Source organism: Camponotus floridanus, unplaced genomic scaffold (genome assembly GCF_003227725.1).
Source record: "Camponotus floridanus strain SB8 unplaced genomic scaffold, Cflo_v7.5 scaffold4, whole genome shotgun sequence".
NCBI classification, from domain to species: Eukaryota; Metazoa; Arthropoda; class Insecta; order Hymenoptera; family Formicidae; genus Camponotus; species Camponotus floridanus.
This window is the reverse complement of record NW_020229547.1, coordinates 2,715,228-2,739,051: the sequence shown is the minus strand read 5'-3', so window position 1 is coordinate 2,739,051 and position 23,824 is coordinate 2,715,228. Positions and strand designations below refer to the sequence as shown.

At 36.9% G+C, this 23,824-nt stretch overlaps 2 protein-coding genes across 5 annotated transcripts; both read left to right on the top strand.

Annotated features, from left to right (window-relative positions):
- Positions 1-250: 250 nt before the first annotated feature.
- LOC105251793 (piwi-like protein Ago3) lies at positions 251-8,561 on the top strand. Its single transcript, XM_011258814.3, has 13 exons — positions 251-403; positions 639-856; positions 3,657-4,003; positions 4,088-4,261; positions 4,576-4,774; positions 4,925-5,238; positions 5,498-5,765; positions 5,878-6,231; positions 6,335-6,585; positions 6,813-6,963; positions 7,053-7,253; positions 7,356-7,547; positions 7,670-8,561. The coding sequence occupies exons 3-13, from the start codon at positions 3,690-3,692 to the stop codon at positions 8,006-8,008; spliced, it is 2,757 nt and encodes a 918-aa protein (XP_011257116.1). The 5' UTR covers positions 251-403; positions 639-856; positions 3,657-3,689; the 3' UTR covers positions 8,009-8,561.
- Positions 8,562-11,105: 2,544 nt separating this feature from the next.
- LOC105251794 (insulin receptor substrate 1) lies at positions 11,106-22,349 on the top strand. 4 transcript variants are annotated; one of them, XM_011258815.2, is made up of 10 exons: positions 11,106-13,853; positions 15,387-15,532; positions 15,809-16,196; positions 16,633-16,749; positions 17,707-18,033; positions 18,698-19,110; positions 19,343-19,758; positions 20,095-20,503; positions 20,591-20,831; positions 20,941-22,349. In XM_011258815.2, exons 1-10 carry the CDS (start codon positions 13,400-13,402, stop codon positions 21,909-21,911), a joined length of 3,882 nt encoding a protein of 1,293 aa, XP_011257117.1. In that variant the 5' UTR covers positions 11,106-13,399; the 3' UTR covers positions 21,912-22,349. The 4 variants fall into 4 exon arrangements, with proteins under 4 accessions (XP_011257117.1, XP_025267173.1, XP_019883277.1 ...); XM_025411388.1 differs by lacking the exon at positions 16,633-16,749 and having other exon boundaries at positions 20,941-21,911; XM_020027718.2 differs by lacking the exon at positions 17,707-18,033 and having other exon boundaries at positions 20,941-21,911.
- Positions 22,350-23,824: the final 1,475 nt, after the last annotated feature.

Genomic DNA, 23,824 nt, shown 5'->3' with positions numbered 1-23,824 from the left:
TGCCAAAACTCTTTCTTTTACGAAAATTAAAAAAAAAACACAGTATTACCTCTCTGTTTGAGAGGTTATTCTCTTCTTCTTTTTCTTCGGACTTATGTGATGCCAACCAGTGTTAAGAATAAAGATTAAATCAACCCAGCAAACAACTGATACACTAAAAATGAATACAGAAAAGAACGAATAAAAGAAAATATTTTATTTTTACGATCTTCGGAAGGGAAGAGAAAAGATCAATAAAGACAAGGTCCAAAATTCAAACAAAGGATAAACGCGTCCGATCCAGTCCACGGTCGGTAGCGAACTCTCGCGAAGGTTTATCAAAAGAATCGGAGGATCAAAGTGATATTGTTCTCACGATTAGGCTGTATTCCGAAATTCACTGCTATTATTGGAAATAATTCACGTAAGTATATTGTAAAATTTTCAATACTGTCAAATTTCGAAACGCAACCTTGAAAACGCTCTTACTCGCGTGTGCGTAGTGACAATAAAATTTAGGAATGCATACGACAAATATTTCTTCCATTTTCAATACTATAATAATTTAATTAGGGGAAACATATTGTAGATCTGAGAAAAATTTTGCAATTATCTCGACGGATATTTCCTTTTATCTTCAAATTTCATTTTGTTGTTAGAATAGAAAATCCTTTTTCCCACAAATTTGCTACTTTACCGAGGCTACGTTCAACGCGCATGCGCGAGGAAGAGCGTTTCTGAGAACCACTGGAGACAACACTGGATCAAAAGACTTAAGGGAGTGCGGGTCGCGATCCCACAGTGGACGGAGTTCGACGAGGAAGAGTGTAGTATCCTCGGAAGGGAACATTAGATCCTGGAACCTCGTTACCTTCAAGTGAGCAATCTCTTTTCGCACGCTATGTATTCGATTGCGTTAGTATTTTTGCGAGAGGTTAACGAACAATCCACCATGTTTGCGATTTCTATCTCCGATCGTGTTATTTTTTTGTAGAAACAAGATCTCTGCGATTATTAATCTAACTTGTTTCCAAGAATGTTGTAGCGAAGATATATGTACGTTTTCGTAAATTTTTACGTCCATATCGAATATTTTGACGGTCTTCTCTCTGTTCCCTTCATTGCATATATAAAGTAAAAAATTGTGTTTTTATGCATGGAAATGTTTCGTATGCAGATTTAAAAAAATTGTTTTTTTATATCATATGTTACCGTGAAAGTTTTATGTTAATTTTATATAGAAAATTATATATTTTCATACGTACTTCAATAATACATATATCCGATTTTATAAAAGAATGAGCAAAATAATATTGAAATTTTTTCGTTAACTTTTGATGATTTATAACTTGGAAAGAATGTTTTTGTGGACCTGTATATTCACGATATTTTTGTATCATTACGATTAACGAAAACATTGATAAATACTTGGGCGCAACTTGGTAGAGCTATATCAGTTTCTACATAGTTTTGATGTTTCACAAATATTTCTCCTTTTCTTTTTCTTGTTTTTTTTAAAGGGTATCTCTCGTTTTTTAGCGAGCAACGCGCGTTCTCTTTTATACACATTCTCTTTTTTTATCTTTGTTTTTCCATATTCCATATCTGTTTTTCTATCAAACTTTATAAAAGTTATCATAGTCGCGATGATCAAATTTAAACTATCGAAATTGTTTTAGTTATTGACAATAGAAAATTCGCGATTAATTAGAAGTTTATAACTTTAAGGTTCTTATTTTATTGATCATGATATATATATATATATATAAATCGCGATATTAGAAGCGAGAATTTACAGTTTTATTTGCGCTAATAATAAAATAATTTTTCTCAAGCGTCAATAATTAAATATATAATTCAACCTACACGTGCTTTAAATTTGCAGCGAGAATTTATCATTTTTTACAATTGATGAAGATTTACAATTATTTATTATATTAAATCAGAAATCGAAAAAAGTCAAATATATATTATTAATAATTATGTATATTATTAAACATGAATAATATGCGAAAAAAAAAATTAATTTTTTCCGACGTATAATGTAATAAATGCATATTTATTTATCATAATCATGATATTATTATATCCTGATTTAGCGAAAATGCAATGAAGAAATCACAGAATGCTTTTCGCTAATACAGTGAGAAAAATTCGACACCGATTTTTTTTTCTTTTAGTTTTAATCGAGTCATATGGCTTTAGCGATGCGGTTACGTGAAAAAGAAAATGCATTTTACACACGTTCTTTCTAAGAATTTTAAGGGCTCAGAAGATACATATGTATCATATACAAGTATCAGATTATCATCTCTTGAAGTTGTGAGAATGCTTACTTTAAAGAAATTCTAAATGAAAGAATTTGAATATTATATGACTTCTTATTGATAGGATAAGATTCCTTTTGCTCAAAAGTGACAAAATCAATTGGAAATATCGAAAATTTTTGCATCTTAATCAATCTATATGTAAGCTTGCATTTATATCCGTTTTTACATTTAAGATTACCTTAGGTGGGATCTTAAAATTTTGTTCAATCAATGAAGTGGTTACACATCATTTTAAGATTACTTTAGATTTTTAATATAAAAACAGAATACACACATAAGTCATATAAAATGCATTTCTGGTTATTTGGCAGTCATTTTTGGCTAAAATCGTATTAGTGTTTACGCTTGAGAGTTTAATAAATAATAGTTCGATCAAAATTAATTATTTTTAATGATTTAATCAATTACTGCTGATTACTCTTAAATTGACTTAAATTGTTAAAGAAAAAGAGAGAAAAATACTCAAAAATAAATTACGCCATTTAACAATTTTCGTTACATGATTTATCCATTATAATTATGTATAGAGAGAATATGAGTTAATCAAAATATGTATGGATGGTATTAAAATTTACAGGATCAAATTTAAAATGAAAAATTTAAAAAGATTCAATTGTATTATATCGATAATTTGCCATGTATATATAAAATGTATTTTTAATTATTTTAACTATTTTAATTCAAAATAGAAAATCAGAGCAGTGCAAAAATTCTAACTAAAGTCCATAAGTAACAATTTATTTAAGATTATAAGAGATTATATACTAAGATTATTGTATGTATGTGAAAATATATTTGATATGGTAGTTTGATTGATCAGAAAAAAAATCTTTGTTCCTTTTGTACTATATGATTCAATCAGCCATTTTAACAATATAATCAATCAGTCATTATATTTTAACGATATAATCAAGATAATATTATAAGGGAATATTTTTATGATAACCAAGGTAAATTATTTCATTTTCTTGACAAAATTTTCTTGGATTATTTTATTATTTTGAATATTGGTTCAAAATTTTAGTGCAATTCTTTGTGATCAATATTTTAAAGTTAATTTGTAAATCCATATTAGTTAGTATTTAAGAAAATTGCATATTCCATTCTAGTACTCAAAGATTGAGATATTATTAGTCGTACACAATTTGAAATTTTTCACATATATTATTATTATACGTATATTATTTTCTTTTGTAAAAGTTATTTATATCTCAAAGTTTTCCTAGTTATTTAGAAATAAATGATAAAATAGTATATTTGAATAGTAAATAAAATAATCGAATACTTTATTTTGTGATAGTAATGATAGCTTTGATAGACATTTAAAAAATGTTATTCATTTTACAGATTGCGCAAGACATACATACATTTCAAGCAAAAATGGATGATAAAAAATCCATTCCCGGGAAGGGACGTGGTTCTTTATTATTGCAAATGATGAAAGAAACAACAAAAGCGGAACGTGCCCGATCTGAAGCATTGTCCCATTCTGTAGAAACACCTAGTTATTCATCTAGTGAACCAACTAGATCATTCGAGACATCTCAAAGTTCATTTGGCTCAAGTACTAGTGTAGGTCGTGGACGAGGTCAATTAAGTAGTTTATTAAAAATGCATAGCAGTAGTGGATCAGAATCTATCCCTACACAAGCAATGGGACGAGCCTCTCTCTTAGGCTTGTCAAAAAGATTCAAGTGAGTGTGAGATAAATTACGTAATATGTGAATTATATTTATGAATATACAAATTTAAAACTATGATAACTATGCTCTTTTTAGCCCTGATGAATCAGTTGCCTTTACACGAACAAGTATGTCTACTGAAAGGGAAGATTCCACAAGAGTTTTAGAAAAATTATCTAATATTTCGGTGTATGACAATCCATCTACATCCGATGTATATCCTTCCGAAGATACCACGCCAGTATGTCGACAAGGCAAAAGTGGAACAAAGTAATTTATGATTTTTAATTTTATATGTTTAAATTATATGTGAAGAACATGCATCTACATCATATATATACATACTCGTATACCTAACCATCTTTGATTTACATAGAAAACTTTTGAAACAAATTTGAGTTATATGAGTTACACTAGATAATTAAATTTTAAAAATGGACAACATGATACTTGTTTGGAATATTTATTTAATTTTTAATCATAAAAATAAAATCACATTGAAAAGCTATTATATATATCAATGGAGATATGTTATTATAATTTAATAATAGCAACATTTTTTACATAAGAATTATCTTTTTTAGAATAGAAATATTCGCCAATTATATAGACCTGAAATTAGAACCTGGGAAAGGTCTATTTCAGTATGAAGTTAAATATTCTCCAAATATAGATTCAATAGGATTACGCCGTAAATTACTCAATCAACATACCAATACTTTAGGGCGAACAAAAACATTTGATGGAATGATTCTTTATTTACCACAAAAACTACCACAAGATGTAAGTTAAAACTCTATAATTAAAATTGTTTAATTTACATGTATGCTTTATTTAATATACATGTTTAATATACATATATGCATACATTATTTAATATACATGTATGTATGCTTTATATTATATAATGCGTAATATTGTCAAAAATTTCAGGTCACAAACTATTATTCGGAACATCCAATGGATGGATCCCGAATAACTCTTAGTATCATTTATAAAAAGAAACAATCCATGAGTGAAAATGTACAGTTCTTCAATATTTTGATTAATCGTGTTATGCGTGCCCTTAGTTTAGTCCGTATTGGTAGACAAAATTTTAATCCAAATGGTGCGCAAAAATTAAATCAACATCGATTAGAAGTGTGGCCTGGTTACGTGACTGCTATAAATGAATACGAGGGTGGTTTAAAATTATGTTTAGATTCTAAGCATCGAGTAATGCGAACAGAAACTATACGAGATTTAATGTGAGTATCATATGTAATTCTTTTCAGCATTATTTTATAAATATAATATTATATCGTAATTGTATCAATAATTTTATTCTTTAATAATTAGAGACTTGATTCAAGTAATCAAAAAATCAAAAAGAAAATGGCATAAGAACCAACGCGTGGTAGATCTTTCGCGATCAGAGAATTTCTCTGCGCTCCAACTACCGCGCGTTTGTTCTTATGCCATTTTCTTTTTGATTTTTTAATTTTATTCTGTGTGATCACTTTGCAGAACTGACATTATTCGTAAAGAACACTACAATTATAGAGATGCTGTAGTGAATGAGATAGTTGGTACAAGTGTATTAACACGATATAATAATAAGACATATCGTATAGATGATATTGCATGGGATAAATCACCAAAATATGTGTTCTCCAAAAATGGCGAGGAAATATCCATAATCGATTATTATAAGGTACATTGGAACATAGAAATCGAAGACAAAGAGCAACCGCTTTTAGTGCATCGTGCTACGATTAGAACATCGACTGGCGAGGTTCGTCATTTTATGCATTTTCATTGCATGCTCTATTGTTGCATCTAATATCGTTGAGTATAATATTGTTATTTGAAATTTGCCATTACCAAAAATCGTTTGAATACAATAGAAGGAAGAAAAAGTAATTCTTCTGGTACCGGAATTGAGCTATGCTGCGGGTCTGACAGATAGTATTCGCTCCAATCACTATATAATGAAAGATTTGAGCGCAATTACGAAATCGTCGCCCGATCAACGTAGAAATGTCATTAAACGATTTATAGAGGAGATAGAAAAAAATAAGGTTACCCAAGAATTATTATCAGAATGGGGTTTACATTTAAACAACGACATAGTTCAATTTACCGCGAGACGTCTCGATCCTGAAGTGATACGTTTTGGGAATAACAAAACATGCCAACTGACGATCGACAAACCCGGAGATTGGAGTTTTGCTGCAGTAAAAAATACTGTATTACGTACTGTAAGTATATTAGAGAAAAAATCAAGAAGTTAGATTAGAATTCAAAAGTTAGATTATATAGCAAATGATTTTAAATAAGAACACAAATCATTTGGTGTTTTAGCCCAATTTGGCCAATTGGGATATTATATATTGTAAGAGAGATGAGAAATGTGTACTAGATTTCTTAGAGATGCTGATAAATGTTGTAAAAACGATTGGAATGCGAATAAACACTCCACGAAAAATAGATATAAGAGATGATAGAACAGAGACTTATCTACAAAACATTCAAAAGAGCATCAATAATAATGTCGAATTAATAGTCATTGTATTTCCGACTAATCGCACTGATCGATATTCTGCTATCAAAAAGTAAGTTCTCTTTTTCTTTTTTATTTATTTAATCATTTTATATGCAAATATATAATATAAAAATTTTCTATCATTGAACAAGAATTGAGCGAGAGAGAGAGAGAGAGAGAGAGATGTAGCATGTAGAAAACACTGCATATTGTAATTTTCATTTGCTTGTGCAATAACTGAAATGATAGTAAAGTTGTGGAAAAGATGCTTTTCTAGTCTGATATATTTATTTTCAGATTATGTTGCGTGCAAAGAGCTGTACCATCGCAAGTTATTATTTCAAAAACAATTGCCAAGCCTCCGAAATTGAAAAGTGTCACAGAAAAAATTGCACTTCAAATCAATTGTAAATTGGGAGGTGCACTTTGGACTGTAAATATGCCACTGGTACGTAGAAAAATCTTGTACTTTATCACATTTATTTTTATTTATACATTATACATTATTTTTACATTTTTTATGTCATTGTGGAACAGAGAAATTGTATGGTGTGTGGCATAGATGTCTATCATGCTGGTGTAGGAGGAGGTGCAAAGAAAAGTGTTGCAGGATTTGTTGCAAGTTTAGATGCTCAATTAAGCAAATGGCACAGTAGAATCTGTATGCAGGCTTCTAAGCAAGAATTGGTGGATATGCTACAGGTGTGCCTTACTTCAGCTATCAATGCATATCAAAAGGTAATTAATGTTAATTTTTCTGTATCTTTCAAATGTACTAAAACTACTCTTTCTATTGATGATTTGTTAAAAATGATGAATGTACTGTGCAATGTTGTTCAGCATAACGGGTGTAGTCCGGAGCGTATAATTATATATCGCGATGGAGTTGGCGACGGTGATCTAGATTATGTCGAAAAATATGAAGTGAAGCAACTAATGATGACGTTTAACCGCATTGAACCGAATTATAAACCGCAACTTAGTGTAATAATAGTTCAAAAACGTATCAATACACGATTGTTCATCAGAAACGTGAGTATTACGTAATAATTCACTTTATGCGATGATGGAAACATATGTATTTCGCATTAGTGATAAGTTTAACAATTAATATTTTGATAATTGACATACAAGTTGACATTCTTTATTTTTAGCAAATCAATGCGCGGGGTTTAGAGAATCCCGCGGCGGGTACCATTGTTGATTCTTACATAACGAGACGAAATTATTACGATTTTTATCTCGTGCCGCAAAGTGTACGACAGGGTACGGTAACACCCACTCATTACGTTGTTCTTCATGATTCGTCCAATATGGAGACTGACCACATGCAACGACTCACGTATAAACTCTGTCACTTGTATTATAATTGGCCTGGTACGATTCGTGTGCCTGCTCCTTGTCAATACGCGCATAAGCTCGTATATCTAGTGGGCCAAAATATTCAAGCCGAACCGCATCGTTCCCTGTCGGATATCTTGTTTTATCTGTAACTCTTCCTCGTCTATATTCCATTTGATTATTTTTTTCATTCGCACTAGATTTTTCTTCCTTTTTATTTCCCCTTAAATCGAGTACAAATGTAGGAAAACATTTAGAAGGATGATAGAATGTGATATGAATTATTTGATTGTTTCTCTATACCAAAGTTTATATCCATCATGAATCGTAACAATTTCACCAAACCATTGAATACAACAAAAGAATAACCAAAGTTATGAGACAATAATAAGACTATTACCAAGTATATTACAAATAATGAACTTGGGATGAAATTGTCTCTATACATAGATTTTTTTTAATACATAGTCGACTATAGAGTACAATTAATAATAGCAAGATAACATTTGCATTTGTATTAACCTGGAAAGTAACTTTTGCATTTAGCACTCGAGTGAATACCAATGCAAATTTTGCTGCTCTCAAACAATGTATAGTTTATTACATACATACATAGATAGTGTACATTCTAAATTTCTCACTTTTGTTCTTTATTTTTTTTTACATACAAAGAGACCATAATACCAAAAAATATTTTATATAATAACAGATTTATATTTGATTTATATTTATATTTGTTTTTTTGTTGCTTTATACTTTTATAAAGCACGTTTCATTTAAGAATTGCGCAACAGTGAAATTGTGAAATTATTCGCGTTATTCAACCGAAAATTAGACGAGTTCGCGCGCATTGCAATCAAGTGAAACGTCTAATACAAGAATCTGATTTTTTTAGTTTCGACTTATTTTATAGTCTTGTTAGATCTTTGCAATTATCATTAAATAATAATCAATATTAAAATAAAGATAATCAATAACCTACCTCTGTGTGAGAGAATTTAATTAATTTAAATTTTTTCTTTTTTAATTCTTAGAAAGCATTAGAAAGAGTAAGATATGATCTCGTAAATTAATAATATGGGTGTTACTATTTCTCTACTATTGCTTGTAACTTAAGTAAATGTATATTTAATATAATTTCTATAGTTTATTTTTAAAACTAAATACATAATTTTTCAGTATGTAAAACGCTTGAGAATCTATTTTTTATGCATTTATGCATATTTATTTTTAATAGGCGCCAAAATAATCTCTCTGTGAGATTGAAAGAAAAGTTTCTCTTCAATGTTATATTTTTTTTATATTCTCGTGTGAGGTATTAAATTTTTATTGATATTTTGAATGTGTATTTTATATATGCATTTTTTAAAGGAGAGAACAATGTAACACATTTTCTAGCGATATATTTATAGAAAACTGTAACTGAAAACTGTGTAATATTAACATGACAATTTTATACATTTAAAAAAAGGGAATTTTGCTTTATCTCCATATTTTCTATGTAATTCTTTTGCTATTCCTCACTAGCATTATTTACTAAGTTATTCTTCAAAATGATACATTTAAATAGCATTTTTAGCATTAATTCTTTAATCATCATTTTTAAGTTTTTATTGCTTTTAATTATGTAAACAAATTATGTAAACAAATTTCTTTAATCTTAAACGTATAATATGAGAAATATTATTTTCAAGCGCAACAAGAATATTTATGGCATGTGGATTAAATTTTGTTGAAAAAATTTTAAAAACTAAATGGAAAGTGTGTGAAATAGAATTTTTTGATGTGCGATTGTTACAATGTGGAAAAAATAGTTAATTTTATTAACTTATAACGAGGTTTATCTAAGACTTAAGAAGAAAAGACATTCATATATATAAAATTCACATAGTAATTTTTCATATATTTCAATATTCTCATTTTTTTTACATGTATATTATATTTATAATATATAAAATCATATGATTATATATATATTATAACAAGTTTTTAGAACTCTGATACATTTTAACATGAAAATATTACATAAAGAAAATGTATCAAATATATTTATTTCATTGGAGAAAGAATTTTTGTTCCATATGCTTTAAGAATTTCAAGTTTGTCTTAAATTGTGAAACTTTCTATATATTTTGCTGGTTGAAATTTATAACAACGAATATTGAAAAATTATTTCATACATTTATTTATCAATCATTCACACAATTAAGTATTAGCCAAAAGTCTGTCAGAATTTGATACAATTTTTTTTTTAGAGAGATAGAAACGAAGAATCTCCGCAAACAATGTCAATGACAGTGTTTTTATTTCATCATAGTTATATAAAATTTTTATGGAAAGCATTTTCATGTATGGATAAGTACTAAGGAAATTATATTTTATATACATATACACATACATGTATGTCATATATACATGTAAGATAAAATTCGACAAGCTGTAAAAATATACTTTTCTTGTAAATATCCCAATAGTTCATCTACGTAATTCAATCGACAAAGACACCGAGCGCCCTTATAAAACAAGTAGACTCCGCGAAAGATCGGATCGCGCTTATTTGTAGCATCACGAGCGTACTTTGACCGCGTCCTTCGCGGCGTTCACCCTAACCCTAAAAGAACCGAGCACCCGACTCGTCGGCGCACACATCACCCCTCCCCCTTTCCCCCCGCGGGACTAAACAGACTGGAATAGCGTTGGTAAACATCGCGCATTCTCGAGTCGAAGCTCTTATTTCGGTCCGCGCCGTCCATGGACAAATGAGAGTCATTTGTCACACGAGGACGTTATTCGGATTCGGATTTCGTCGCGTGGATCGCGTTCTCCCTCCCTCTCTCTCCCTCCGTCCCGAGCTCGAGCCTTATTCGAGACGCGCTCACGAGCGTGTCATAACCTCCCCGCGCTTAAAATTACGTAAAGACGACGATAAATACCGGATAGCGCGCGCGACAGGAGGAGGAGGAGGAGGAGGGGAGGAAAGGTTTACGTATTCGCGTCCGGAGATCCTTCCGCATTGCGGCGTCCGTTGACACGATGGTTACGCCGTTGCAAGCGCCGCCGCTCTCCTGCGTCGCGCGCGTAAACACACACGCGCGCAGCGTATTTACAATCGAGCGCGTACATCGCGAATTACATCGGCCGCCGCCATTCGAGGGCGCGCGCGCGCGCGCACGCTCCGCGCCTGCGTACATGTTGTTTACAACTGCGGAGCTCGCCGTACACATGACCTTTACAAAATAGACACGATCGTCCGTTCGGCTGGCTAGGCGTGAACCCGCGCGCGGCTAGCAAAAGCGAGCGAGCGAGAAAGATAGCGGGAGAAAGAGACAGGGAGAAAAGTGTCGCGCGAGTGTCCTGTATCGTGGCGAGACATCACCTTTTTGCTGGAATACCGTCCGCCACGTTCTCGGCGCGTGGGGACGCGAAATTCACGCGAGTGCCGAATTGCGTCGCGACGACGACGTTGACGTCGACGACGCTCGCGCTGGAGGAAAACGAGATGACGTACGCGCGGCACGCGATAGATTCCTGGTAAGTACGGCAACGACAAGTCGTTCGCGGCCGCGGGACATCGCGGGGCCGAGGAAGGAGGAAAGGAAGGAAGAAGGCCCGCTTCGTTTCCACGCTCGACGCCCGCCCGGATGTGGCCCGCGCGTTTCCCCGCCAGGAGCCAGACGACGACCGAGAGCCCGGCAGCTCGACGATAAGGAGGGCAGCGCGGTGCGTTCGAGTGCGTTTCCCTTCCTCGACGGAAGGCAGAAGCGGAAGCGGCAGCTGCGGGAACAGCCAGTCGCAGCAACGACGCAGCGGGGAGTGGGAGAGGGAAGGGAGTCGCCGCCGCGTTTCCCCCGCATCGACCTGGAATGTCGCCGCCACGGTTGTTTTGACGTCGGGCTCCCGCCGCTATTGCGCATGAAAAAAAGAGGAGACGCACGAGCGCAAAGAAGAAGGAGAGAGACGGAGAAGCCGCGCTGTCCTTGGCAGTAGCCTATTTACCGAGAGGAGAAGGCGCGGACCGAATTAGGGGCGAATTTCGGCCAGGCCGTCGAGCGGACTCTTCCCCGCCGCGTCGTGCAACCGCGTCCTCGTCGGAACGTCGCGACGGGACGCGCGCGCGCTCGCGACCAGAGAGAACACGCCTTGCCGTGAATCCCCTCCCCGCGGTTCCCCTTTTATCCCTTCCGGCCCCGTCCCGTGTCGCGAGCCGTGCACGCTCGCGCTCCTCGGCCGTCTGTCTAGTTCGCTGACCATCCATCCATCCATCCATCCATCCAGCTAGCTATCCATCCATCCGCCTAACCATCCATCCATCCATCCATCCATCCATCCATCCATCCATCCATCCATCCATCCATCCATACATCGTCGCTCCGTCCGCGCGCACGCGCGCGTACGGGCGCGCGTGTGGTGCGTGTATCTGTGTGCAAGCGCGCGCGCGCATACTCTTGTGTATACACGTCACCGTCGTGGACCACGCAGTAAATCGCGTTATTCGGCGTGATAAACAGGTGCGGGAAGAAAGGGCGGCTCGCCCGCTCGCTTGCTCGCTCGCGGCCGCGCCTCGTGGCGACGATTCCGGTCGTTCCCGACCTCGAGGGGAGCGACGGAGGGAGAGGCGGGTGAATCGCGAATCGTTCGCTAAACGGGGGCCACACGTCCCGTCGCGGAGCCTCGGACGATGGTGCGCGGACGGCTCTCTCGGAGCGCCGCGGCAGGCGAAATTAGACGAAACCGCGCGTGACAGGTGGATTCCGAGGCGTGCCGAGACATAGAAAGAGACAGAGAGAGAGAGAGAGAGAGATAGATAGTAACACGGACCAAAGGAGGGAGTGCGAAGCGAGAGTGAGAGAGTGCCGTCGCGACATCTCGGAGTCGTCGGGCGCGTTCGACGCTGATCGCAGGATTTCCCCTACTTGCTTTTCCGACATCGACGAGAAAAGCGGGAAAGATCGAGCGTGTGTCGCGTTGTTCTCGCGTGGCAGCCGTTATTATTGTTGTCGTTCCCCCTAACCTACCTACGGGACGCGAGGTGGACGTCCGCGCGCGGCCGTAGGGAAGAAGAAGGAAGAGAGGAGAGGAGAGGCAGCGGAGCGCGAAACGACGCACGCCGAAGCACGCCCTTGGGAGCGAGCGTCGTCGAGTGCACATGCACCGACGGTGGTGCTGTTGCTTGTGCGCATCGTCGCTTATTTACCTCCCGAAACGTGCTCGTGCGCTAACGTAAGCGCGACGGCGCCAAGGCCGAGAGCAGGAGCGTCTCTCCCGTCGAAGAGAGAGGAAGAGAGAAACATCAGTGACTCGGCGCGTTGACACTTTGACAGCCGCTTTTGTTGTTATTGTTATGCTCGCGAAAGTGCGCGGATCGCGTTGTGATCGCGTTGCGACGTTGCTCGAAAGGTAGAGAGAGAGAGAGAGAGACGTTTGGCGCGAATTTTCCTCCTCGTCGACATGAATCCCCGTGCGGTTTCTCCTTAAGATCGTATGCACGAGGAGAAAGGACGTGGCAGCGGGAAGCTCGCGCGAGAACGAACGATGCCATGTGAATGATACGGATACGAGGGGCCCCGCGTCGCACTCGTGAAAGTTCCCTTCGTAACCGACGACGATCGACCATGTCCACGGCCAAGGGCTCGGCGTCGCTCTCGGGCGGGCCCGTGATCCTCTGCGGCCACCTGAAGAAGCTCAAGACGATGAAGAAGAAGTACTTTGTCCTGCGGGGCGAGGCGCCCGGCTACCTCGCCTGCCTCGAGTACTACGACACCAAGAAGAAGTTTGACAACAGGCAGTCGCCGAAGCGCAGTATCCTCCTGCACAGCTGCTTCAACATCAACAAGCGCGGCGACACCAAGCACAAGCACGTGATCGCCCTGTACACCAAGGACGAGTGCTTCTGCCTCATCCTCGACACCGAGAAGGAGCTGGACGAGTGGCTCGAGGCGATGCTGAGGCTGCAGAGCGGGGACGTGCCCGATGGGGAACAACCGCGGCCTACATTCGGTGAGCGTCTCGCGCCTTTTTCCCCGGAATCATCGTCCCTTCTCGAATTCCCGCCCGAGCGGAAAACGCACGCGGGACCCGCGTGCACGTTAACTGTCAACGAAACGTCACGCGCGTCACGCGTTCGACGCTTATCGGTCCAAATATGCGCGCGCCTTTTCCGGGAATTTTCTCTATCCGGAGGATACTTTGTTGGCGCGTTTAAATATGCGCACGATATTAATATATATACATGATATATACGGATTTCTTACGTGTAAATGCGTCATGCCTGGGGAAGGAAGAATACGAATCCGTCGTGTTCTTTTCCCGAGGACGGGTAATCAATTTTTAGCGATGACGAGATAGAGATTATATTGCGCACTTACCTATATCGACCGGTGCAGAGACCTGTAGCGACAGAATCGCACACGTCAAGTCGCACACGTGCGCGTTTGTTTGTTTACGTTCAACAGAGTGAATCGACGACTTTGGAATTCGCTTTTCTCTCTTTTTTCGAATTTTATCTTTTACCATCTTTTCGATCGACATGCCCGAGAATACGAGTTTCTCTTTCAATTAGCGTCTTTGAGGACAATTCGCACGTTTTGTTTAGAATACACGTGTTGGCGCTGTAGACAATATTGTGTAAGCCTTCGTGAGAAATGTAAATTGGCATGAAAACACGTACGGAGTACGATAAAGAAGCGCATCATTGCTTTCTCCGTTTGTGACTTTCACATTTTCAACAAATTTTTCCAACCTTAGAACCAAAATAAAATTGGCAATTGTTGCGTTCTTAATAAAGACAAAGAGGAGGACAACAATGATAAAATACAACGTAAAATGCATTTGTTTTATATTGCACTATTACTATTATGCACCTTTAATTTTAGAAATTTATTATTATTTTGACCTATTATTTATTATTTTGATTATTAATATAACTTTCTTGTTTACAAATATAAATTAAAATTATAATAAACTAAAATTATTTCATAGAAATATTTGCAATATTATTTATTACATACATACTCATAATTTAAATGTATTTAATAAATAATATTTTAGAAATAAAATATCTATATAAAATAATTTCAATTTGTACGACAAAAAAATTACATTAATAATCAAAACAGTAATGAATTTATATATACATAATATTGAAAGTTGATTTGCATCGCACAGATATTTATGATATTGTAAGATTAAAATATTATATTATTTCAGGATGCATTTTGTACGGCAAAATCATTAACAATAGAATAAAAAAGGTCGCGAATAAGAATTGCAATAGCATAAAATAATAAAAACTCTCTTTCGCAAATATTAGTAATTTATTTCTGTGAATTTGACTCGGTTGTCCCAAAGTCTCTTATATGATGATAATTTGTAATAAGTGAAATTAAGAAGAGAGATAAATTTAAATTTTTATATACGTATTACAACATACATATTTATTTATTAAAATAAAATAGTTAAGATATTATACATGTTATTTCCATAATGTGAGACTAGAACAAGATTAGTTGCATTTCTTTATTATATTTGCAGAACACATATGGCAAGTTACAATGCAAAAGAAGGGTCTAGGAGCACGGAAGAATATTCACGGACCCTACAGATTATGTCTCACCGATCAAACTTTAAGTTTAGTGAAGGTTGGGGCACAAGAGGACTCTGACTCTGTCGAGATTTCAGTAAGTTAATAAAAAAGTGATTACAGGGAAATATGTTACAATTATTCTAAACTAGTACGCTTGTATGTATGACTATCATAATTTCATATTTTTACTTGTTTTTATATGAATTTATAACAAGTAGATCGTACATAAAATTTGATGAAATCTTACTAATTATGAGCTGTATTATTATCAAAAGTACTTGTTAATATTTTTGTTCTTGTAAATTGAAACTTGATGTTAAAACTAACGAAACTTCTGAATTAAAAATTAAAAATTTCTTTATTTTTGCAGCTAAATTACATTAGACGATGTGGTTTCGCGGATGATATCTTCTATATAGAAGTTGGTCGATCCGCTGTTACCGGGGACGGTGAATTCTGGATGGCAGTCGAAGATAACAATATCGCATTGAATATGAACAGTGTAATAACGACTGCGATGAAGACTTCCAAGACAAGATCTTGGAAGTTAAGATTATTAGAAAACAACAAGAATAAGGATAATAAGGGCAAGGATAATAACAAGGATAAAGATAACAAAGACAAGGATAATAAGGATAAGGATAACGAGATGGAACCTCGTCAAAGAAGTTCCTCTGCCAATGAAGCCAGTAAACCTATATCCGTTCTCCAACAACGGCAGACGGGTCAGAAACTTGGTTATGGCTATTCGCCTCTGGGTAAGCTGTGATTTTTGTCAACCCATTTTTCTTGTATATATCGTTACCAATGTGATTTACATTAAGATGTGGGATATCGGTCATTACAAAATGTTTCTCGTATTACTATTTATTTCTATTTATTGTAATGTGACTTTTATGTATGTGAAACACACCAATCATTACATGTTCATCTATAAGTCAGACTTTATCAAAGAGATACTGGTTTTTGTTTAAATGAACAAGTTATTCAAATTTGTATTTATAAATTCTTTTTATGCAAATCTCTTTTATCCAAACTTGAAATGTTGATTTGATACACTGTTCTTTAACACATTTTTATTATCATAATTGTACATGCATATGTTAAATTGTATAAAGAATCAGGTGAATCTCGTCGTGTGTGCACAAAGAGCTCGGCTTTAGAGTAACACAAATGGGTTTACGGGGTTTACAGAGGAACAGAGGACACACAAGGAGCAAGTGGAACCATTGCAAGAGCAGATCGCTACTTCTTATGCTCCTACACAGTGTAATCAATCTCGGAATACCTTCTCCACCAATACAGTCACGGGTCTGTTCTCTGTCATAGTAGCTATCCGCTTTCCTCCTTTCGCGTTCTATGGATTTTTAAATGGCAAAGAGGATATACAAGAGCAGTGTGTGTGAACATGTCGTTTATTTTTCTTCAACTATTTATTTCATTTCATGGAGTATAGAATGAAAGACTTGGTCATTGCATTTTTCACTTCATACAATTCTAATAATGAGACATTAGCTTTTGCATCTATATATACAGTTGTATATACATACATATAATTAATCGTTGTGAGAGCACAATTGTGACATACAGTTGTTGATAAAATAGTAAACGCAAGACATCATATAGCGTGTATTTTTATTTTATTTTATTTTGTATTTCATGAAAAAAAATTAATATCAAATGAAAGCTATTTTTTTAATAACGTTACAAGTCTTTTCTGCAATTAATATTAAATATATTTAAAGAGAATAAATTTTTATCATGAGTTTATCATGTAAGTAGATTTTTATATAAATTTTTTATGAATGCAATGATTAATTGTATTAAAAGAATAAGTCTGGGCCAATATACATGGTGATTATGCTATCGTTTTCTGAGTGTCAGCTTCATGGTGTAAATAGCATGACTAATACAGTCAATAATTTATCTGAATTTGTAAATTATTTGGTGTGTCAGATATCATATAAATAATATATGTATTTATATAACAACTTGTTGCAAAATAATGACAAGAAAAGAAAAGATAGAAAACTTTATACGCTTTATTATCATTTTTTCGATGTTTTATTATTTCAATTCAAGCGTATTAAAGCGTGTATCGCGTATCTGAAAGGGCGAAGTAGAATGTGTCATCGCGTGAAACACAAAAGATTCATGCGTTTAACAGCACGATTAACATATCCGTGCCATATCTGTCGAAAGATGTGGCACGAGATGCGCATAAGACAAAATAGACAGTTGCGATAGTGAGAGGTGTGTGGTTTGCAGCCGTTGCTGGTACCGGGGCTTGGACTACTGGGCACGCGACGACTAATGCCAACAGTGGCGGTACCGCTAGACGTCGTCATTCGGTAGCGAGTCATCCTCATTCCGTCAATAATTCCCAATCCGCTCATGTCACAACAGCAGCAACAACAAACGCGACCACTGTCACTACCACCACCATCACCGCAACCACCACTACCATCACCACTACCACCACCATCACCGCGATGACCACAACCGCGACAATATCCCATCAGAGAACCCTGTCGCTGCCCTTAGCTGCTGTTATTATCAATCAAACGCAACCATCTAAAAGATCCGTTTTACGGTGTATGTATTTCGTTCCGTCATATTTGTTTATAATCGAGCCGAATCTGTTTGAATTCCTCGATGTTTCTACAATATGCTTGTTATGCTCTTTCCGTTTTTTCGATATTTTCCCGCAATATTTTCAACGTATATAAAATCCGATCGATCGATGTTAAATTTATTTAATATAAACTTGCAGTATTTACCAATGGACGGTTTTGCTGTACTAGCATGCTATTAAATGCACGATATATTTACGAAGCTTAGATTTTTAATATTTTCTGTTTGTTCACCTTATCGGAATTTTAAAAAGAATGGATACATTTTGTGTGGATGCGCAACATTGTTGATGGACTTGGATAACAATCCTTATGGAAACTGATTACTACAATTTCTTCTGGTGTGCTTCACTTATTTATTTTCACATATAACAGTTCTACAAATGCAGGATCGATTAACAAGATCGATTGCTTCATTCTCGAGAGAATACATATTATATTTAACAGCAAACAATTTTTCGATATGTATATGTACATGTAATAATTTATACATACGAAAATGTGAAAAACTAACCACCATTGCTATGCTGTGGGACTATGATGGAACTTGGCTTCTTCTTTTTTTTTCCATTATACGCGCGCGTGAGCAAATTATCATTGGGAGATACTGACAGATACTTTTACAGGTGCGACTGTGCGCCATCGATGCGACAGTTTGCCATCGAGAGCTTGTACCAACAACGAGGGACAGCCAATTGCCACGGTTACGGCATTGAATCTTCGAGGGACTCACGCCATTCCTCATGTGCCACGACCGCATTCCATGTGCGGACGTACATCGTACTCCCCGCCGATCGCCTCGTTGCCCATCAGCCCTGGTTCCGACATGTGCTCGTCGGACTCAGCCGGATCGTCGCCCTCGATGGATGAGTGCGGTGAGAATATTATGGAGGAAAGCACTGTCTCGCGATACGGGCATTCGTTGACACCCGACGAGCCCGTGATCCTGGACAAGAAGGGCGACGACTACATCTACTGGTCGACGTCGCACTCGCATTTGAAATACTCGCCAAATTTTAAATCTCATTCGCCCTCTCAGGTGAGAGCATATTTGTGCCGCTTGTCAATCAAGTAAGCTATTTTTTTTTTATTTTACACAATTGCTACTATGTAATAAAGTTTAATTTTCTCTTATGATGATGAAATAATTATGAGCGATGCACGAATACTATTTTTACTTATGCTCGGCTCGTATCAGTTGCAAATAAAAGAACGATATTTCACTGAAATAGTTTTTATCTTTGTATTCTAACTTGTCATCTTATTCATAGAGTTCCTATCAGAGTGAAATGTACAGTCCTTGTGGTTCGAGTCCCGGCCGTGGAGGTGCGTATATGCCCATGAGTCCAGCGACGACGATCCATTCGCATTCCCGTGGATCATCTCTCGTGGAAGAAAGCAATGTGGAAGGTTACGTGCCGATGGCGCCAGTCGGCGACGATGGTTACGTAGACATGGATCCTGTAAATAGTCATAACGGTCACTTCCCAGATGATATGTCGCAAAACGATGGCAGTAGCTGTTCCGTTACATCTGGTACGCCTAGCACAGATCTGCGATTTTCCGAATATCACTTGGACAAGGTGACCAGCTTTCTACCACCTGGGGAAGATCTGCAAGCCAGACCGACTAGAGCTTATTCTGTCGGGTCTAGACCGGAACAGGCGAATAGGCATCGTAAAAATAGGTATACGTACGAGCTTTACACATTTAAGATTTATATAATCAAGTATATTGATTTAAGGTATTTCATCTGTGCATAATATACATTATTGGCGCATTGGATGAGATATCAAGAAAATTTTGGAAAATTCATACATAATTTCTGAGAATATATATACATTTTTATTTTTATTATATATATCGAAATACATAATGGTTGGAGAAAATATATCGAGAGTATTTATTAAAAAATAGATCTTTTTAACAAACTCAAATTTAAAAAACAAGCTTCAAATATTATTTAGGTTTGCCAGAAGTATCAAGGCGAAATATAACGCGTTACGTTATTTTATATATACAGATTGGATATCACTCCGCAAGACTCCAATAGAGTGCGAGCATTTTCTGTAGGCAGTCGTTCCAAGAGACCTGAGATTGGAAGACTGGCCAGTATAATGAACGCGCCATTACCAGCTGGTTCGGATAATTCAAACTCTAAGTCGAGTTCCGCGCCATTGTTATCAAGCTCTTGGGGACACAATTCAGGCTGTTCCGGAACGTCCGATCGAATGGAGGATCTCATGGAATTGGATTTCACGAAATCCAGTGCTCCAACCACTGTCTCCTCGCCGCCGTCATCTTGTTCTCAGCCTCAGTCGCAGCCGCAATCGTACTCTACTGCCACTGACACTAGTTCCTATGTCGACATGTCGCCCGGACAAGCTCCTGTATCGACCACTGCCCCGTACGTCGATATGAGTGGCAATAAGGTATAGTCGATATATAATCGATATTTTCGTTTTGCCGATAAAATTATATAGTTGTATTAAAATGACACAGATATCTTTTTCTTACAGATCAATCGCAATAACAATAATAATACAATCACTGCCAACCACAATCATAGCCACATGCATATATCATCGTTAGCTTTTGCTCATAAACCTATAATTACGACTTTAAAGCCAGTGGAGGAAGCGGAGGGACCTTATATGAAAATGGACGGTACGACGGAAGATTGGACGCATCCGAACGCAAGTCCGAAGCAAGTGTCATCGCCTATACAAGAGGATACTTATCATACAAATGGACCACCGGGTAAGTCCGCGCTATAAATTAGATTTCTCCATTAACAAAAGCATTGTTGTTTATCGTATCAGAATAAAAAAAAAAGAAAATAATTGTAAAAATTATGATGAATGTTTAGGTAGCACAAGAACAGCACCGGTAGATCTTCCGCAACCGAGGCGTCCTCCGGAGGGATACGTTGAAATGTCGTTTAAAACTCGACCGACTCTAGACCAGGACTACATGAATATGAACATGGGTGCAAACAATCGGAATAATCGTAAATCACGGACTAGCAATCGTAAAGAGAAATCGCGATCACAACCAATCGCAATTCAGGCGGGTAGTAAGCCATCAAAAACCCCTAGCTTTTTACCCTTGAACGGAAGCCCAATGTCCGAGAGTCTGGCAAGCACACCAGCTTCACCGCCGCGAGCAACGCCGACAGGTTCATCGGCTACGATTTTTCCCTTTTCTCTGAACAGTCCTCAATCACCCGTGAAGCCTTTTATAAAAAAGAGCGACGAATTCTCCATGGCGAACGTTTCTAAACAAAATAAGAACAATGACTATGCGGTGTTGGAACCCGCAAAAATGATAAATTCTTCGATGTCGCTTTCCGCGTTGAACTCTACCCCATTGACGGAGACATCGAAGTCAAGTGCGAATAATGAGAAATCGCCTAGTTCGGTAGGAAAAAATGCTGTACGGGTTGCAACAAAACCTATGTCGGAATATAGTATGCTCAGTAACATCATAACGAAAAAGCTCTCGGATCTGACGGTGTCGAAACCGCGTCTCGTCACGGCCTCGCCGAACACTAGCCCCACTCTGACGGGTTTCAAGCCGTCGACTGTGCAACAGCCGAAACCATCTTCGCCCAAGTTCATCGATGAGACTCCTACGCCTACGCCCACATCTACGCCCACGCCTACGCCGAGTCCATTAGACAGCGAGGGGTACGAGAAGCTTCAACCAGGCGCGACGATTCTGCATTACGCTCATCTAGATCTACCGGAGATTGGTAATCCGTCACCTATATCGCCAGTGTCCACGCAAGACAACTTTACCTATGCCGAGATCGATTTTGCAAAATTGAAGCAGAGTTAAGATGCGGTTATCTTTTCACGCATATTTTACGTGTATCGCACAAATCGCGACAGGGTGACTTGGCTGACGCCTCTTGTGTTCCCCATGATAGCAACGAGTAGGCAGGGTATAATCGATTTTGACATTAGCTCGGCTGGTCTAATGAACAAGTCGCCGGGGAACCGTATAGAAACTGTATATATAATTCATTTTTTTTCTCCAGAGCCTAATGCGATTACACTGCTCGCCGATCTTTTTTAGCGTACGGAGATTGGCAGCCTATTTTAAATCGTTTGAAAAAAAAAAAATAAGCATCGTTGGTACCTATAGTTCTGGTTGTACTGCATTAATATCGTATTTTATCAGAGTAATGTGAAATTTTTTAGTATAGGCGAGAAAATATATACTTTTATCGCTGATTCCGAAGAGAAAGAGAGAGAGAGAGAAAGAATTTTCAAAATCTATTCACATATATGTTATTTCTGATTATTTTCTTCTTTATTAAAATGTCCGTAAAACTAAGCAGAAGAGAAAGAAATTGTGAAAGCATTATCTTTTATTTTTAAATAATATATAATTAGTATTTTCTTTGTCAGAAAAAAATCCTCGATATTAGATATATTATTTTAATTAAGCAAGAATCGTGAGCTTGTGTAAAAATGTATAAACTTTTTAAATTTTAATTTTGTTGCTAGATTCGCATGTTATGTCTCTATCAAAATTTATTCTATTTTGTATTATATATTTCAGATGCTGACAAGCCAAATACGTATAGAAGTCAGTTCCTTTTGCGATATATAATATATATAAATATATATAAAGTTTAATTAATATTTATAATAATTTTTGCTAATATTATGTGACGAAATTTATATTTATTGTTTTGAGATTCTCTTAAATATAATATAAATTCTATCACTTTTCAATATGTTTACAAATTTTAACAACATACGTTTTATTTATGTATTGTAAATTCTATCAAATTCTCGATTTTTTTTTAAAGCTATGCATTGTAGTTCGTACAGCATTTGCGCTTATTTGTATTCTAACATTCTGTATTGATTACAGACTGTTGAATCGAATTCGTGAATTGTTTTTAATTTAAAAACTACTCGTAATACGTATGTGAAAACTCTCTCTTCCGTTTGCGCCTTCTGTGTGTGGTATAGGAAAAATATCACTTTCTATTTTAAACGTTTTATCTTTATCCAGAATCTTTGAAAATTCAATGAGATCTAAATGACGGAATCTGCAAAGTTTCTAGACGTAAGAAAAATCGTGAAAATATATCGTGGATTTGCAATTTTTATAAAATTCGAAAATTGTTCTAAGCCTCTATGTTATTGCGCAGGTATATGCATAACTGGCGGGACTGGTTGGCCTTCTTTACGAAGAATGAGAAATTCACACAACGCCAACCTCCCTTCACCCCTTGCTTTTAGACGTTGCGATTAACCCGTCGATATCAGTGCTAGTTGAAGACGTTTCGATGAAACTGAGTTATCGTAAGCTTTAGAAAAATAAATCGCATAGAATACGGTGGTGTGTAACAGTACACTACCAGAAACATAAGTACACACATATACACACACTGAAAGAGAAACGTGCGACGGAGTTGTCTTATGTAACAATACTGCGAATTGGATGAGATTCCATAGAGCGAGAGCGAAAGAAAGAAATCGATCGACAAGGTGTCTCACCTCGTTGCTCGTTTCTTCTATGCCGAATTTAACTCGACTTTACTCGCGAAGAAATGTTAGACATCTCATAGAATTCGTATGGCAGACAAAATAGATGTTCCGTACACAATGCAGTATACATGTGTTATCACGCTTTTCATATAAATTATGAAGAGTCGAAGCGGCCTTCTCGAAAGAGGGCCGATTCGGCTGCGTACATATACACACATTATACATACAGTCGCGCGTATACAT

What these genes read in the sequence shown, in the direction of transcription:
- LOC105251793 (XM_011258814.3), top strand. Translation starts at nt 3,690, where the DNA reads ATGGATGATAAAAAATCCATTCCCGGGAAGGGACGTGGTTCTTTATTA. An exon ending in GGCTTGTCAAAAAGATTCAA is followed by an intron (nt 4,004 to 4,087) that starts GTGAGTGTGAGA and finishes TGCTCTTTTTAG; the next exon opens with CCCTGATGAATCAGTTGCCT. An exon ending in CAAGGCAAAAGTGGAACAAA is followed by an intron (nt 4,262 to 4,575) that starts GTAATTTATGAT and finishes TATCTTTTTTAG; the next exon opens with AATAGAAATATTCGCCAATT.
- LOC105251794 (XM_011258815.2), top strand. Translation starts at nt 13,400, where the DNA reads ATGATACGGATACGAGGGGCCCCGCGTCGCACTCGTGAAAGTTCCCTT. An exon ending in AATCTCATTCGCCCTCTCAG is followed by an intron (nt 19,111 to 19,342) that starts GTGAGAGCATAT and finishes TCTTATTCATAG; the next exon opens with AGTTCCTATCAGAGTGAAAT. An exon ending in AATAGGCATCGTAAAAATAG is followed by an intron (nt 19,759 to 20,094) that starts GTATACGTACGA and finishes TTATATATACAG; the next exon opens with ATTGGATATCACTCCGCAAG.